Below are 18,033 nucleotides of genomic sequence, written 5' to 3'. Positions count from 1 at the left end.
AATTATTTAACCCCCATTGCAAAACAGGTTTGTTGTGAAAATTTCCAGACTTCCAGCTGTTTTGAAATGAACAAATCAAACAAAAGCAACTGAAATAGTTCAACATAACAGATGCTTCAAGCGGTTTCCCCAAATTCAACTGAAAATTCAACTTATAATTATTTCTCCAGTTTCAGAATTATTCAACCCCTTCATGGTAAGCATCTTTAGTACTTAGTAGAGCACCCTTTTGCTGTTATGACCTGCTGCACACGGGATGCATAGCTTCTGGCAGCGTTCCTGAGGAAACTTAGCCATTCCTCATGAACTACGGCCTCCAGTTCAGTAATATTCTTTGGTTGTGTGCTGCAACCGCCTTCTCCAGAAAATCTTCACCAGAGATGTTCTATGGGGTTCAAGTCAGGTGACTGTGATGGCCCTGTAGAATCTTTCAGGACGACTTCTGCAACCACGCCTTGGTGGAATTTGAGGTATGCTTGGGATCATTGTCCTGATGGAAGGTCCAGTGACGCCCAAGCTTCAGCTTCCTCACAGACGGCATGATGTTTTCTCCTTGGATTTCCTGATGCTTCAATGAATCCGTCTTGCCTTCCACATGCTGCAAGTTTCCAGTGCCAAAGGATACAAAGCAGCCCCAGAGCATCACCGAACCACCACCATGCTTGACTCTGTACAGGATGTTTTTCATTCTTCTTCCTCCAGACATACCGCCGATCCTTTGTGCTGAAAAGTTCCACAGAACTGAATCCCAACACTTCTGTGGCGTATTTATATGATTTTGAGCCGATTTTCTTGTGCTTTTGTGTCAGTAGTGGTGTACAACTTGGAGTTCTGGCATGGAAACCTTCTGCGTTTAGTAGAACCTTACTGTGCTCACTGGAACCTCAGTGCCTGTTGCCACCAAGTCTTGCTGCAGATATTGTGCTGTCACTCGAGTGTTTATCACAACCTGCCTTCGCAGAAATCTGGTTGCAGCCATTGATAGCTTCCTTTTTCTGCCCCGTCCAGGTATTTCATAAGTTTTCTGCCTCTAGCCAGTTCCGGTATTTCATGTTTTCCAGCTCAAGCACATCTGGCACACCTTGTGCTGTTGGGAAGGGATTCTATTCAGGGGGTTGAATAATTTTTAAACTGGGGATGTTATAAGTTGCATTTTCAGTTGAAATTTGGGAAACCACTTGAAGCATTCGTTGAACTAGTTCAGTTGCTTTGGTTTGATTTGTTCATTGCAAACAGCTGAAAGTCTGTACATTTTGACAATAAACCTGATTTGCATTGGGGGTTGAATCATTTTGATTGCAACTGTACCTAGCCTACAGCTAAGCATCTCTTAGCACCCACAATTCCTTGTGTTACTGAGCATGTGCATATATCTCCTTTCAGTGGGTTTTCTGAATGAGGTGTCTACATGCAACACATTTCTGATGAAAACAGGCATATCCCAGGGGTGGGAATCGAATGTGGGGAATCCGAATACTGTCTTAATCTGAATCGGCGACCGGAACGCAGCGTTTACATGAATTAATATACAGTAACTATTAAAAATATTGCCAGACTCCCATTAATATTGGAATGTTGATGTGCATGTAAGCGTAGTCGGTGGTTCAGCAGTGTGTATCATAAACATGGCACTTGAAACCATTCTCTTCATACACAATGCAGCTGTCAGATGCATTAATGGCAGCTTCTTTGCTGCCTCACACATACACTCAGTGTTTCCTGTGTTTTTATCTCTAGTGAGTCGTGTGTGTCTGGTCTGTCATTTGTTGTGTTGGTTGCTCAAGCTTTCTCCAACTCTGCATGTGAATAATGGAGATAGGGAGCACACTGTATTGCCTCGTAGTCGTTTACTGTCTCCACTGAGTCGTCTTTCAGGCATGTAATTAGCTCTTTAGCGTCAGCGCAGTAATGCACATCCTTCATGTAGAAAAATTAATGTGTTTATTTCTCTCTCACTCTCTCTCTGTTTTTGTCCTTAAGCTAGAGGCTAATCAGATAGTAATCTGTGTGGAATAGTTTAGGTCAGTCAGAAATATTACTCTGGAGGCTGGAGGACTTGTCTCCCTTTTCCCTTGATGTGTATGTATGTATAAAGTCTTTTCTCAAATTGCCTCTGCGTTATGAGAAAATGATTTTGTGCATGTCCGTGTTTACCTGTGATTAAAATCTATAGATGTAATTATGTATAGAGGCGAGTCCACAATAGAGCAGTTAGGACTCTGGAGGATCTGGAGAGATCTTTTAATGAGCAGTAGTCATAGATCACTTGCTCTCATCAAGCGTTATGGAAGACTTGGTGCTATTGGGAGTGTACACAAAGTACTAAAAGTAGCAGTGCCGATAATTATGGGATGGTTTAAATGTATTTTTTGTGGTAAGGGAATTAACCACAGACCTTTTTAAGGAGGTGCAGGAGGTGTGACCCAGGGGATGTGCATTTGGTTGCATACTAAGTGCAAAATGTTCTTTTGCTCCATGGACACGATTAGATTGCTTTTCACAGCACACTGGTTCTTTATTAGCTTCACCACGGACACAAACACTGCAGAGGCTGCCCATACACACTGCACGCCAAAAAGGCAGGAAGCAACACAAGCGTCACACTCTCGCACCACATTTCAGCTTTAAACAAGAATGTGCGTGTGTCTTAACAAGGAACATGTGCCTTTGACTACATGTCTGCAGCAGCAGTGTGCAACATTTGCATTTTATAGTTTTGTTCCCTGCTGTATAATACACACCGGACTCTCCCACACACATGCTTCTGAAGACCTGATAAGCTAGCGTGTTAAATATAAGCTTTATAACTAATCAGAAGTCTATGTAGAAGATTGAATTGGTTTCCCCAAAAATACAGTGGGGCCCAAATGTCAATTTTTTAATTATAATTTGAGTGAAAATGAGCATTTTAGAAAAATTCGACATGAATGTCAGGGTTTCTGGGTTATTCGGACGCGAATATTATGATCCATTTTAGATCAAATCATTCGGACTGTCGACCGAGCAGATGCTTCAGTAGAAGAGATTAGACACGAGGGAAATCTGACCAGTTACCATGACCGACATCGCAAATGTGCTTACATTTAAATAGGGACCTAGAAATAGTGCAGAATCTTGAATATTAAATGTATTGAACATTTTACTTTCTTTGTTTTAAATATTTCAAAATTCTAAAAACCTTCTGTTTGTTTCCAATTTTAAATGGGGGAGAGAAAAAATCCCAGGTTTTCAATGTGGTCTCAGAGTTTTGGACCCCACTGTATGTAAGAGTACATTATTGTAAACCAGAGAAATAGATGTGTTTGTAGGTTAAAAATAGGGCTGTGTATATTATACTAACAAACAAACAAGCAAATATATCAATAAATACAATAAATACTACCAGTCCAATTGTGGCAATAGCTAGATTGTCCTGGAAAAAATGGTCTATCATTTTAAAACGCATTTCCCAAAGCTTGGCAAAAGAAAGGGTGGAGGAGATGATGATCATTTGTTTCAGATGCTCTCTGGGTGGAGGAGATGATACTCTTTCTCAGATGCTCTCTGGGTGGAGGAGGAGATGATACTCTTTCTCAGATGCTCTCTGGGTGGAGGAGATGATGTTACTCTTTCTCAGATGCTCTCTGGGTGGAGGAGATGATGTTACTCTTTCTCAGATGCTCTCTGGGTGGAGGAGATGATGTTACTCTTTCTCAGATGCTCTCTGGGTGGAGGAGATGATGATGATACTCTTTCTCAGATGCTCTCTGGGTGGAGGAGATGATGTTACTCTTTCTCAGATGCTCTCTGGGTGGAGGAGATGATGATACTCTGTCTCAGATGCTCTCTGGGTGGAGGAGATGATGATACTCTTTCACCCTGGTCAGTCACAGCCACACTAGCCATCAGTGGGCATGGTATGAGTTCATGTGTGCGGAAGAGAGCAGATAGTAGATTCCTCCAAGCCAGTTATGCTGCCCTATGATGCTGCATGAGCAGCCGTTTGAAAAGTCGGGGGAATCAGTTGTTGGCCTTCACCCTCCCCAGCTGGTAACGGGGGAGATCTGGCTGGTGGGGGGGATTAGAAGAGAAAATAGGGGGGTGGGGGGGTGGGTGGAGGAACTTGGTTTTCGCCTGTGTGAGAAAAGAATGAGCGTCAAAACAGAACAGCATAATGGATAGGTTTTTAATGACGCCCATATTTATTCATTCGTTCTTTGTTTATTTGTAGCCTTTGTCAGGTTCATGACGAGAGAGTGTTCTGGCCATGTTTATGTTTACATCTATCTGTGATCATGTGACTTGTGTCTCATGTCTCCATCATCAACATTTATTTCCATCCTGTTTCCATCACTCGTATCTACAGCCAGACATCAAAACCTTTTTCTTTCTGTTCCCTAGTATTCCGACTTTGTTTTTGTTTTCTGTATTAAAATGTGGATTTATCCTTTCATGTTTTTCTGTATTTTATTTTAATTTGCATTTTAAAATTTGCATGAAAAGGTTGGATTGAAGATCCCAAAAACCATTAGGCAAATTTTGTTCAGTGGCTTTATTTGTTTTCACAGAAAAGCAATGTGTAATTACAGTTTAGTGTAGATATTGCCGCTCTGTTTGTGTTCGATATAATGGCGACAATATTGAGTTCTCAGAAATAATCCTTGAACAGCCGCGTTGATTTATTGCTCAGCTGACGATAAACCCGCTTACATGATTTTCATGCTTTCGGTCTGTAGTGTATACACACACCTGGATGAATCAGATTAACTGATTAACACCCTCATTACAACCTAGATAGAATTATACTACACGTACCTGCTAACTAGCACGTAGTCTAAACCTGCTTAATTAACATGACGCGTCAGTGTTAAATATGAGCACATCGTACTAAAACAGTGCTACACAATGCTAATGACAGAAGCAGGTCCCTGCTTGTGGGTAGATGGGTGTGAGTGTGTGACATCGTTGTTTATTGTTTAGATGTGGATCTGGAAGATAGCATGTACTGTTAAACCTGCTCTGTGTGTGTGTGTATGCATATATATATATATATATATATATATATATATATATATATATTGTGTGTGTGTGTGTGTATTAGGGCTGCACGATTATGGCTAAAATGATAATCCCGATTATTTTGATCAATATTGAGATCTCGTTTATCTATCACAATTATTTTAGGGACAACATATTTTTATTGCACTTTCACATTTAAATAAACGGACCGCTGCTTTCACCTCCATGTTGTGCTACATTCCTGCTAATGTACAAATCTTTGCATGAAATTAGACTGCTCCTTAAAGTGCATCATCTCCTAGAAGCAAAATATCAATAAAATTGTACCTAAAATATAGGATAAGTAAAAAATAAAAATGCCATCAACCAAATGAAAATATGAATCAAATATAACAATATGCAACCAAATGAAAACAGTTCATGCGCATGCAGAAAAGGCAATAACAGTGTTCACCGGAGGAGAGACGCAGACAAATCACCCTATAGAGTGGCGCAGGGGTGACGTCATTTTGTACCGGAACCCGGAAGTTAGCATCACACTGGTTCCCTCGACCAAAACACAATAGGATTTCCCCATAGGCTTTTGGATTATTGCAAAAAATAAGCTCTGTGATCAACAAACGTTTACAACACTAACACGTTTTGTCCATCAAGATCATTTTCACAAATCAACACAACGTTTATGAAGTTTGAAGCCGAAATACAATCGCCAGAAATAAACAGCTAACCGTACGCTATAAACGAACTACACCACGGTCGCTCGACTTCAACATCACCATCACCAAGCTTCCGACAACTTTTACAAACTTGATTTAAAACCTTTTCCATTATACGGATTTACTCTGTGGATGAATCTTCATCCACATTTTTTTGGGGGGGGCGGGGGGGGAAATGTGAGAACTAGTTTCAGGGCTTCTTTACAATTACAAAATTATAAAAATTTAGGCGCACAGTCAAAAATTTTGTAGCACGGTTGATGTTTAGGTTGTTTTTTTTTTTTTTTTATTATTTTTTTTTTTTTTTCTCGAGATGGTAATGTTAATGTGCCACAATAAAACACAAAAGTAGGCATGAGAAAACTTGAGCTGGTCAGTTATGACAGAATTTAGGAACATAGTATGAGCCATAACAAATTACTTTACCTTGTGATAAACTAAATGTAATATTTTCAGTTAACTTTACAGGTTGTATGCAAAAAAACAACCGTTAACCTGTTCCACCTTGTAATCAAATACAATAAACCTCAATGTTCAGTGTTTGAAGTCTGCTCCTCTTAAATATATTTAAAGCTACACTATTAGACATTTTCCAGTGTCATGGTTCTGGGCTGGAGTCAGTTCTCGAACCGCTTTGTGTATATTGTGTATATATCTGAAGAATCTCTCATAGGATGTGCTTGAGTGAGTTCATTTACCCGTCAGATGCAAAGTGCTTCAGTGTAATGGTGTTCATTAGGGACGCACCGATCAGGATTTTTACAACCGATACCGATCCAGATACCAATCTTTTTTTGTTTAAAGTTTAATCAGGAACTTTGTCATAAACAGTTAAATGTAAGCTCTCTGCTCATGGTCATGGTTAATTGAGTTAAAATAATAGCAGTGAGAAATACTGTTGGTTAATTGATAAATAAACAAGCATAAAATATTTATTTTTAAATATCTTAAACATAAAGAGTCCTAATTAAAAGTAGATTAACACAAAAATGATTCATATTAGGAAAAAGGCTAACAGCCTTGTAATGAAATAGCGAACTAAGCTTAATGTCAAATTGATATTAAATGCAACCCATAGTAATTAAATATGTTCACTTCTCATTTTATTTATATTTTCTGAAGTTATTATAATATCTGTTTTTATATATTAAATGATTTATTTATAACTAAACACATTTTCTGTCCTTACATTTTAGAAGTTTTATTTTTTTTCTTCTTCAGTTGTTCCTTATAGATCGGTTCCCCAGCACAGTGTTGGAGGATTAAATCAGAACATGGAAACTGGAGTTGACTTTTCCAGTGATATCTGGCAACCCTGAGTTTAAATGAATTCAGTGCTGTAGTAGAGTTGGTGTAGAAGGAGAGCGGCAGTGTACTGTATGTTTACAGACCGAACAGTTGCTACTCTTGATTAGTGAGGAATTATTTAATAAAGAGGTTTCAATTAAACCCACCTTGTAGCGTTAGCATTGTTATTAATTTACACCGCCCGACGTCGCTGTGTCTACATGAGCAGGTCACCGTTGCAGTTTGGGAGATATGGAATTTGAAGCAGATGATGTACAGAGTTACCCTCGTCATCATAATGGCTTCTCTGCAGTATTTCCAGACTTGTTCCGTTGACTGAGGAGATGAAAAGCAGTGTGAAAGTAACTGTTGCGTGGTGTAGATGCATTTTGGACTTCCTGTAGTTTTTATTCTGATTGTATTATACAACTCCGAACAGGTCACTCGCACCGGTGCAAATATATATTTATTCGCACAGTCGCACTGTTGAGCCCTGAGATTATCTGCAAAGTTTTTTCCTGTTCGGCGTGATAACGTTTAATGTCCCTGACAACCTCTGTAGTGCTCGAGCTCTAAAATGCTAAATCCATTTCCGGGTTTTGGCATTACAAAATGCTGATTGGCATTTTAAATGCTCTATGCTGATTGGCTGTAATTGTGCAGCCGTGTGCGTGTATGTATGTGTGTGTGTGTGTGTGTGTGTGTGTGTGTATATGTGTGTATATATATATATATATATATATATATATATATATATATATATATATATATATATATATATATATATATATATATCACAAAAGTGAGTACACCTCTCACATTTTTGTAAATATTTGATTATATATCTTTTCATGTGACAACACTGAAGAAGTGACACGTTGCTACAATGTAAAGTAGTGAGTGTACAGCTTGTGTAACAGTGTAAATTTGCTGTCCCCTCAAAATAACTCAACACACAGCCATTAATGTCTAAACCGCTGGCAACAAAAGTGAGTACACCCCTAAGTGAAAATGTCCAAATTTGGCCCAAAGTGTCAATATTTTGTGTGGCCAGCATTATTTTCCAGCACTGCCTTAACCCTCTTGTGCATGGAGTTCACCAGAGCTTCACAGGTTGCCACTGGAGTCCTCTTCCACTCCTCCATGACGACATCACGGAGCTGGTGGATGTTAGAGACCTTGTGCTCCTCCACCTTCCATTTGAGGATGCCTTACAGATGCTCAATAGGGGTTAGGTCTGGAGACATGCTTGGCCAGTCCATTACCTTCACCCTCAGCTTCTTTAACAAGGCAGTGGTCGTCTTGGAGGTGTGTTTGGGGTCATTATCATGCTGGAATACTGCATACTGATCATGCTCTGCTTCAGGATGTCACAGTACATGTTGGCATTCATGGTTCCCTCAGTGAACTGTAGCTCCCCAGTGCCAGCAGCACTCATGCAGCCCCAGAGCATGACACTCCTACCACCATGCTTGACTGTAGGCAAGACACACTTGTCTTTGTACTCCTCACCTGGTTGCCGCCACACACGCTTGACAACATCTGAACCAAATAAGTTTATCTGGGTCTCATCAGACCACAGGACATGGTTCCAGTAATCCATGTCCTTAGTCTGCTTGTCTTCAGCAAACTCTTTGCGGGCTTTCTTGTGCATCATCTTTAGAAGAGGCTTCCTTCTAGGACGACAGCCATGCACACCAATTTGATGCAGTGTGCGGCGTATGGTCTGAGCACTGACAGGCTGACCCCCCACCCCTTCAACCTCTGCAGCAATGCTGGCAGCACTCATACGTCTATTTCCCAAAGACAGCCTCTGGATATGACGCTGAGCACGTGCACTCAACTTCTTTGGTCGACCATGGCGAGGCCTGTTCTGATTGGAAACTGTCCTGTTAAACCGCTGTATGGTCTTGGCCACCGTGCTGCAGCTCAGTGTCAGGGTCTTGGCAATCTTTTATAGCCTAGGCCATCTTTATGTAGAGCAACAATTCTTTTTTTCAGATCCTCAGAGAGTTCTTTGCCATGAGGTGCCATGTTGAACTTCCAGTGACCAGTATGAGGGAGTGTGAGAGCGATGACACCAAATTTAACACACCTGCTCCCCATTCACACCTGAGACCTTGTAACACTAACAAGTCACATGACAATGCTAAAATGGCTAATTGGGCCCAATTTGGACATTTTCACTTAGGGGTGTACTCACTTTTAAGATACTGTGTGTGTGTGTGTGTGTGTGTGTAATAAAATATCAGTTGTGAATCCAGTACTGGTTTAAGGGCTGTGGCTCGGCTCTGTGAGTGTTTGGGGAATGTCGGACTGATTGATTGTTAATGGAGGATTGCAAGTGTGTGTCACTGAGGTGTGGTGATCACTGCTGAGCAGATTTAACAGGGTTGTGTGTGTGTGTGTATTTGTGTGCACAGTGGAATGTTAATAAAATGACGCTTTACCCTGGATAGAGGTCAGAAAAGCAGGTCTAGCAACAGTTGATACAATGCAGTAAACGTCCTCCGAATGTTTGTGCTCATTTTAAATGCATTATAATTTCCAGCCGTTATTATTAGCGTTGATAATTAGGGAATTGAATTGCCTTCTGCCTGATTTTAATACTTGAATATCTGTAGAAGTTAATGAACAGCTATTTACAGAGGGGAATAATACTTCATTAAACACGGAGTCCTAAACAGTCATTTTCCATTCAGCTTTTTCATTCATTTGTCTTCAGTAAGCGCCTCCTGCTGGTCAGCGTCACAGTGGGTTCTGAACAAATCCCAGAACCACGACGCGTGAAGCCCGGATCAGACGTCCATCACAGTCGGCATGCGCACGCACACACACACACACACACACACACACACACACACACACACACACACACACACACACACAAAAGGGCAATGTAATCAGTTCACCTGTTTGTTTTACAGACGTCATGTAGTGAAATAAGGAGCAGAAATATTAAATGTACTGAATATCAGCTCAAGAGCTCACTCTGTTGTACACGTCATACTGATTCACCAGCTAGGGAGCTGATTGAGACGCACCTGTTAATGTGTGTGTCTGCTCTAGTAATGAACAGGTTTTTTAAAAAACAGGCCATAGTATTGAAATACATGTGTGTGTTAAATTGAGAAGCAAACGGCGACGTGTATCCAGATCACGGCGTGCGCTTGTGACGTGGTTATGAGTTGAAAGCTCTTTGCTACTGCAGTGAAATTACATCTCTGAATTATGTTAACGCAACATTTCAAGAACATTTCGGTAGGACGTTTTGTCCTCTGAGCAATGTTCCAGGTGCTGGGTATAATCCATCACAGTGTGGCATTTTACTTGTTTATGTGTTTATACTTTTTAATTAGTGACAGTGTTATTGATGCAATAAAAGTTACAGTTGTTTATTTATATCTAGAAGATACGTGGTAAGGAATGTGATCGATGGACACGGGCCCGTGAGCCACACGGCATGCTTACACGTCCCGTAGTCCATCTGCACAGCTGGTGTTGGTTCTTCCAGAGCAATATTATACGAGACAAACGAGTGCGGTACTTTCTGGTGTGTGTTTCGGCAGTCGTTGTTTACCCGCAGGAAAGCTGTTTACAGGCTGCGAAAGGTTTTCCTGATGGTCCGTTTACGCTGCTGCTCTGCCCTCTTGTGACAGATTTAATATATTGCTTTTATTTATTTGTACTTTTTTTTGTTTATATTTATCTGTATATCCATCAGTCTATTGATCTTCCTGATTGTCTGTCTATCTACAGCTGATCTTGTATGCCGAATGTCTTATTGATTGATAGCTGTTGTCTCACTGCTCTATCGTTTATTTTCTCTGATTTATGGTTCAGTCGATAATGTAAAGCCTGTAATTTTCAGGATAAATGATTTCTTTCTTTTTGTCCCCCTCCTTGTACAGACCTTCAAAAGACTCATTCCCGATGAGGTAGGTGTATAAGTCAGTGTGTTCCCACCCCGTACACCTGCAAACACATTGTGAGTGTGTGTGTGTGTGTGTGTGTGTGTTGCTTGGCTAACTCCCTTAACACTGTTCGTTCCCACATATAATGGCACACGTGACTTGTATCACATACACCCCCCCCCCCGCCCCCCTCCACATCACCATAATCTCCATCCCTGTTGCCCTTTCACTCATAACCCTTAACCCCCACATCCTGTGTGTGTCAGTGTGTGCACAGTGTCTAGCAGCACTGCTTCTTGTGTTGAAACACGCCTGTGTTTGTCATGAAGCCCTTTGAACCACCCAGTGTTTAAACTGCATTCTGGAAGATTTCCTCTACCTTTAACAATAATAATAATAATAAACTATAAACAGTGCTTTTATCTCCTCAATGAGCTACAGTACCTCCTCTCCCTGTGCATGTTCAGGCCAGTCATGGTTTTAAAGGAATACTCCTGTTTTACAACATATCTCCTGTATTGAGTCTGTGAACTCAACGTTTCACATGGAATGGACATTTCTAATAAGGACTATACAGATTCCCAACAGCCGATCCCACTTCCCGAAGAGTGGAGGTTATTATAACGGTAAACACGGACTAAATCTGGAACGGGATGTACGGGACGAGCACGTACGGGAGTGACGGTCAGGTGTCCACAAACCTTTTGGCCGTGTTACTCGTGCCTTGTTTAAAGTGGGAATATATATTTGTTACAAAGGGAATTTTCTTCCAATTAGAAGCGGGAGATATTAGAGAGAACAGCTGGTAGAGTTAATGCCGTACGTGTTCCTGCAGAGGGACATGAAGATTTCAGCACAACACAGATGTCCTGCCTTTCCCCGCTGGTGTTTCGTTGCTTTACTGTAGCAGAGGCGAGTGATAAACGATGCCACGTGATACAAACCATGTGCATAATTTTTCCTCTCAAAATGTTTCCAAATACAGTTCCTTGCACATTTCGACAACCGGATTACCTGCTGAATTTCACTGCGATAGTTTTGTAGATAAAAGCAAAAATATTATCGATAAGCTGCTGCCGACCTTCAAATCTCAAATATTTTTTTTTCCAAACAATTTGCTTTCATGGAAAAAACCTCATTCATCCCTGAAAGCTACAGTTATACAGGATTCATTTAACCAGGTTACAAAATGCACCTCAACGTCCCTTAGAACCTTCAGACCATTTAGACCATTTCCGTTTGAAGTGAATTCTGGGTAAAAGGTTTTTGTTTTTCTTCTAGTAATCCCACTGAGACTACAGAAGCGATACATAGGAGTATTCCTTTATAAAAGAGCTGCTGAACTGACTTTTCATTGCATGGTTGTAAACAATAGAACTGTTTTCATTCAGCATTATCTTTCAGAATACACCTCTATACTAATCTACACCTCGGTGACATTAGCAGAGCCTTCGAGCTCCTGTTTGGTGTGTGTGCGTGCATGTGCACGCCTATGTTTATGTGCATTCGTGTGTGTACGCGTGCTTGTTATGCTGTGGTTAGATTTGCTGTGTTGTGACTGTACAGTTTTGTAACATTTTTGAGATTTAAGCTGAATTTAGCTACCCATGTCAAACGATATATTGTTTAGGAGTGTAGTATCTGATTCGGTGTGGTGAGGCTTGATGTCCTGCAGTGCCACCTACTGGCTGCTCTGTGCCTTACTTTTACTTTTTAAAGCAATAGTTTGGTGAAGAGCTGAATTTTCCCCTTAGGCTACTTCACCACTGTAAAACATGATAGCCTCATTAAGTTATGTGAACTTAATTTCTTCTCTTTAACTCCAGTTGTTATGACATGATTTGGATATTGTATTCACGTTTATAAGTTCTCAAAAATGAAGCTTAAAGTAGTCCATCGTCTTGACTCGGAAAACGTAACTTTTTTTGAGTTGGAACAAAGTTTATCTTCAAGCTGAGTTTCCTCACGTTTTTAAGTTGAACCACTTGAAATGTTATAATAATTATTGTTATTAAATATAAATTAAGTTATTGTTTTGTAGGGATATAGACTGACAATAATGCACACCACAGGTGGGTGGTGGAGTGACGCCTCACTCCAGTGCACCTTCAGCTGTGATGTAGTCAGTGTGTAGTGTGTGCTTTGTGTGTTAGAGTTGCGGTCATTGCAGCTGCCTGGCTCCACCCCCAGTGACCCCTCTCTGGAGAGTACTCAGCTAGGTACCCTCACTCTGACCGTTGACCTTTCACTGTGTGGCAGCTGGAGCGGTTCACAAGCATGCGAATAAAGAAGGAGAAGGAGAAGCCGGGCACGACGAGTCAGAGACACTCCTCTGCTGTGTTGTACGAGGTCCCATCCCAGGCTGCCATGCTGCAGGACCACAGTGACGACTACATCCTGGAGCTCTTCGAGCAGATGCTGGTGAGAGAGTGCATGTAGCTGTGTGTGTGTGTGTGTGTGTGCGAGAGAGAGGGAGGTGGCTGTCAAAGTCACTTAAAATGTCATTTGAATTTCAATTGCTTAAAACACTTAGCATTCGCATACGTTAGAATATTAATGAGCGTTTAATTTTATACGGCTCCAGACAGAGTGAAAAGTAGCACTAAGACTACCCCACACATAATGCCACATAAACCAGAGGCAGTGAAAACTATTAAAAATCATAACGTTAGCATAAACTTTAATGTTTCCGATTTTTATTATTTTCTCTCAGTAATGTTTCCTTGATATCGTTTCTTAAAAAAAACGTTAACTTAAAACAATAAATTAAACATTTTTAGGTGGCTCGTCTGCATTAGAGAACAACTTTTAATCATTTAAGTTTCCAACACACACAGTTAAGATTCCCAAAGTACTTTTGTTTTATTATATATTAGGGATGCACCGACATGAAAATTCTTGGCCGAAGCCGAATATAATGAAAAACTTGACCGAAGGCCGAATACCGAACACGGTTTTTTTGCGGTTTTTTTCCATTTATTTTGCCTTTTTTTTTTCACCGTTGCATAAATTAAATAGTCAAAATGTGCTTTTTTCTATTTTGTCTTGCTTTTCAAAGAAAAAATCTATTACAAAAATCTACATTTTCAAAATATTCTTTTAACCGAACATTTTTTTTTTTTTCATTCCAGCAGGCACAGGCTACCAACAAGGCACAATATAACTCTAAATAAATAAAGTAGCAAAATAAAAATATTTTGATGTGGTCATCTTTGAGCCCCCCTTGAATAGCTGATGTTAGGCCTATAACTGACTGCTGAAAGAGTGTAACACTCTGTAGCCTACAACTAAAAAGGGCATTGACGAGTGCAAAAAAGTGGATGGACCCACAACAAATGAATAATTGTCCTTCGACACATGCCTACTTCTTTAACGGCCATTCTTACATCTTTCTCTGACACTTTAAAATGCTTCTACACTGCCGAAATGTTTGCTGCAATTAAAGCTTCGCGCGTCTCACTCTGGTTGCTAGGTCATCTGGTCGCGTCATCAAACACGTCATCGTTCGGTCAAATTTATTCGGCCTTTTCACTTATTCGGCTGAACACCGAAAGTGCTTGTTTTTTTCTTTTCTTTTTTTTTTTTTCTTTCTATTTTCGGCCGAATAATTTCGGTTGCCGAACATCCCTATTATATATGCTTAATTACTAGTGTACACACATACTGGATTAGTTTAGTCTACTTTAATCCAAGTGGAACATTTCAAGATTCAGTCACAGAAAACCGTTTCACACCAAACTGTTTACTTACATTTAAGGTCACTTTAAGGATCGTGTGATCTAAAATATTTAAATATGCATTTTTTTCACTTTGAATTCATTAGTCTGATGAATTGGAACAGTGACATTGACAGCTGTAATGTGTGAATAAAACTGAGTAATTAACAGTTATCTGGTGCGTCAGGATAATTTACCTAATTATATGCCAAACTGCATGATTGACCTTCTTAATCACAGCGTCCTTCATCTGTGTTCTCTCCCTTTCTCTCTCTCTCTCTCTCTCTCTCTCTCTCTCTCTCTCTCTCTCTCTCCAGGTGGACATGAATCTGAATGAGGAGAAGCAGGTGCCGCTGAGACAGAAGGACATAGCCATAAAGAGAGAGATGGTCTCTCAGTACCTGCACACATCTAAAGCTGTAAGGAAAACACACACACACACACACACACACTGGTCTGTTACTAAGGGCAAACCTCTAGGTCAATGAATTTCAGCTCGTGCTCTGGAGACCCCTTGTGGTGTAACAGTGCGCTGCAGATGAAGAGGCAGAGTTCACTACACTGCTTCTCCTGATTTAACTCAACCATTCATCTAGAAATTTCCACAGATCATAAGTATAAAATAACCACTTGTAGTTAACAAGTCATTTCTCTAGAGATAGACCTAGAGCATGTGATTGTGAAGTTGAAAGACATCTTTAGCGACTTTCATATGCTGATAATCCTGCTATCTGATTCTCTTGAACTGTTACAGAAGCAGTCTGATATTAAAGTGAATATACTGGATTATAATGAAGGTCAGATTTCAAGAGATTCAATGAAGGATTTTAGACCAATCATTATTTAAAATATGCGGAACACTATTGAGTCGATTAAAACATTAAAGGTGCTTGATTTAACAAGGAATGACGTTCTTAACTCACGATTAGGAAATCTAATGAACATTTATAATTCAGTGTCTGTAGTGAAGCTGTTGACTGATTTGGACGCACAGCTTTTGTAGTAAGAGAAGTGCACTTGACGTATGGATTGTACATTACTGACTAAATCTGATTTTTTGTTTTGATTATTTTGAACAGAGAAGCACAATAAGGAACATGGATTATATCATTTGTCATGCTAATATGGAGATGTGATGCATTGTTTGAGAGCCTATGTGCAATGAGTTTTACTCTGTAATTCTAGGATATTTATTCATAATTGGAATTATAATTTGAATACTATGTTTGTGTGTGTGTGTGTGTGTGTGCACACAGGGCCAGAGCCAAAAGGAGAGCTCCAGGTCTGCTGTGATGTACATCCAAGAGTTGAAAACTGAACCCAGAGACACCCAGCTGCTGAGCTGCCTCGAGTCTCTACGTATCTCCCTTAATAACAACCCCGTCAGGTAACACACACACACACACACTCAGACTCGGACTCTCACGTACACAGAGACATGCACGTCTTATGATAAACATGTTAACTGTGTGTGTGTTTGTGTGCATCACAGCTGGGTGCAGACGTTTGGAGAGGAGGGTTTGATTTTGCTGCTCAACTTCCTCAAGAAGCTCCAGGATGAGAAAGAGGAGTACCCGTAAGACACCCCGACATACACAGTTCCGTTAGCATAATTATGTCCAACAGGTTGATATGACCGTGAACTAGGACTTAAACATGCTGAGACAGCAGACGAAACCCCAGAGTGACATCATTCACCTTTTTATTACTTCGCATGTTATTCGATTTTTTTTTGTGGATCCAGTCTGCTGGCGTATTTTATTCCGTGAACACGTGTTACTCCTAGTTCACACCGCACGATTTTAAGCCCGATTCGCAAGTCGCCGACAAAAACACTTTGATCGGAGGCGACTCTGTGAACAGTCTGCGCTCGCCAGTCGGCAGTTGATGGTTATGTGTGAACTACCGACCTACAAAGTGCCGAGGTATCGGCGAGGCCGTGCGGATATTTGGCGTACTAAATATCTGGAGCTGTCGGGCGACTCCACATCCTGTGGTGTGAAAAGTGGCGAGTGACTGTGGCGACGAGCTCCAGCCAGTGAGAGAGTTAGGCATGGGGTGAGGTCACCCTGAGGAAGGGAAACCCGAGAAACCTATAGGAGAAGCATAAAGAGGAGAATCTCTACAACTTTTGAACACAATCCCTGCTGCCCGCGTGTGTTAATCCATTCTTTCACCCACTTTCTGTGTCTCTTCCTTTTTGGGGGGTTTTCTTCAGCACAAATCATCACGCAAACAGCTCGCACCGCTCGTTTCTGTCCTACGTCCATCTTCAAATAAACAACTCCTGGTGGTTTTCGCGTCATGTCCGTGTCACTTCTCGCGTGTGTTTCCGTGACAGAATGTAGTTTGGACACCAGACAGAGTCATCGGGTGATAGAGTCGTTGTCGGATCGTGTAGTGTGTGACCCCCTGTGTCCGAGTAATCACGTAATGAACACCACAACGACTTCAAGACTCGTGATTACAGGAGAGCAAGTCATGTAGTGTGAACTGTACAGCCATCTGCTGACGGTGAAAGTCGTGTAGTGTGAACTTAGCCTTAGGGTAACTGGCACAGATTAGACATGAGAACACAGGTGAGATGGCAGCCTGCTTTAAGACCATCTGTGTCATGTGACCTTACGCATAAGCTGGCAGTGAGCATGGAGGACTAGTCAGATCTCAGCCAAAACACAAAGCTGTGATATCAATATTTTGCTCAAACTCGAAAACGTGGGATTAGTGTGCATGCCTAATATTGAGCAAAATGGTTTCGTTGGAGCTGTTATAGTGTAAAGGTTTAAGAATGGGGGAGGGGGGGAAATCAGTGAAAGCTCTGCAGCTGTATTATCTGTGTTTAATTTACTGCACTTAATCTCTCTCTGCTGCCATGCTGTTGCTGATATTCATTGATCTCTCTCTCTCTCTCTCTCTCTCTCTCTCTCTCTCTCTCTCTCTCTCTCAGGAATGCTGGTGTTGGAGTAAAGTGCCAACATGAGATCATCCGCTGCCTCAAAGCCTTCATGAACAACAAGGTGAGAGGATGCACTCAGTACTTGGCAGGTGGATTACAGACTCTGTAACTGATGCACTGCAACTCTTCAGCTCACAGCTTAGGCACTTACTATACGGATTTACACGTATATGGCAGAATTTATGGTAATGCGCCTTAAACCCCAATCAGAAATCAGCGCAGTTCGCTGGCAGGTTTCTGCCTGTAGATCAACTGCATCTTCCGTATTGCTTTTTCAGCAGCTTATCTCAGTGGATTTAAGAATCTCGTTAGAAACCGGCGATGGGGTTGGAAACAGAAGTAGCATGGAGGAGTAGCTTTACCTTCTTTTTGCTCTATATGGGCCTTAATGCTGTATTCTGCTCACCCTCACTTTATATTTCTGTACCGTGAGCCAGTTTGGCGCA

The 18,033-nt window shown here is 41.0% G+C and overlaps 1 protein-coding gene across 2 annotated transcripts in view; it reads left to right on the top strand.

Moving 5' to 3' along the window:
- LOC108274925 (protein diaphanous homolog 1) overlaps nucleotides 1-18,033 on the top strand; it is an 83,944-nt gene that overhangs the window by 33,184 nt on the left and 32,727 nt on the right. The window contains exons 2-7 of one of the 2 annotated variants that reach the window (XM_017485332.3): nucleotides 10,913-10,939; nucleotides 13,175-13,336; nucleotides 14,949-15,050; nucleotides 15,888-16,018; nucleotides 16,124-16,207; nucleotides 17,579-17,648. In XM_017485332.3, coding sequence (XP_017340821.2) covers nucleotides 10,913-10,939; nucleotides 13,175-13,336; nucleotides 14,949-15,050; nucleotides 15,888-16,018; nucleotides 16,124-16,207; nucleotides 17,579-17,648 — 576 coding nt within the window. The remainder of the gene's footprint in view (nucleotides 1-10,912; nucleotides 10,940-13,174; nucleotides 13,337-14,948; nucleotides 15,051-15,887; nucleotides 16,019-16,123; nucleotides 16,208-17,578; nucleotides 17,649-18,033) is intronic. The other variant, XM_017485333.3, reaches the window with a different exon arrangement.

This window comes from Ictalurus punctatus, chromosome 14 (genome assembly GCF_001660625.3).
Source record: "Ictalurus punctatus breed USDA103 chromosome 14, Coco_2.0, whole genome shotgun sequence".
NCBI classification, from domain to species: domain Eukaryota; kingdom Metazoa; phylum Chordata; class Actinopteri; order Siluriformes; family Ictaluridae; genus Ictalurus; species Ictalurus punctatus.
This window is presented reverse-complemented; position numbering and strand designations above follow the sequence as displayed.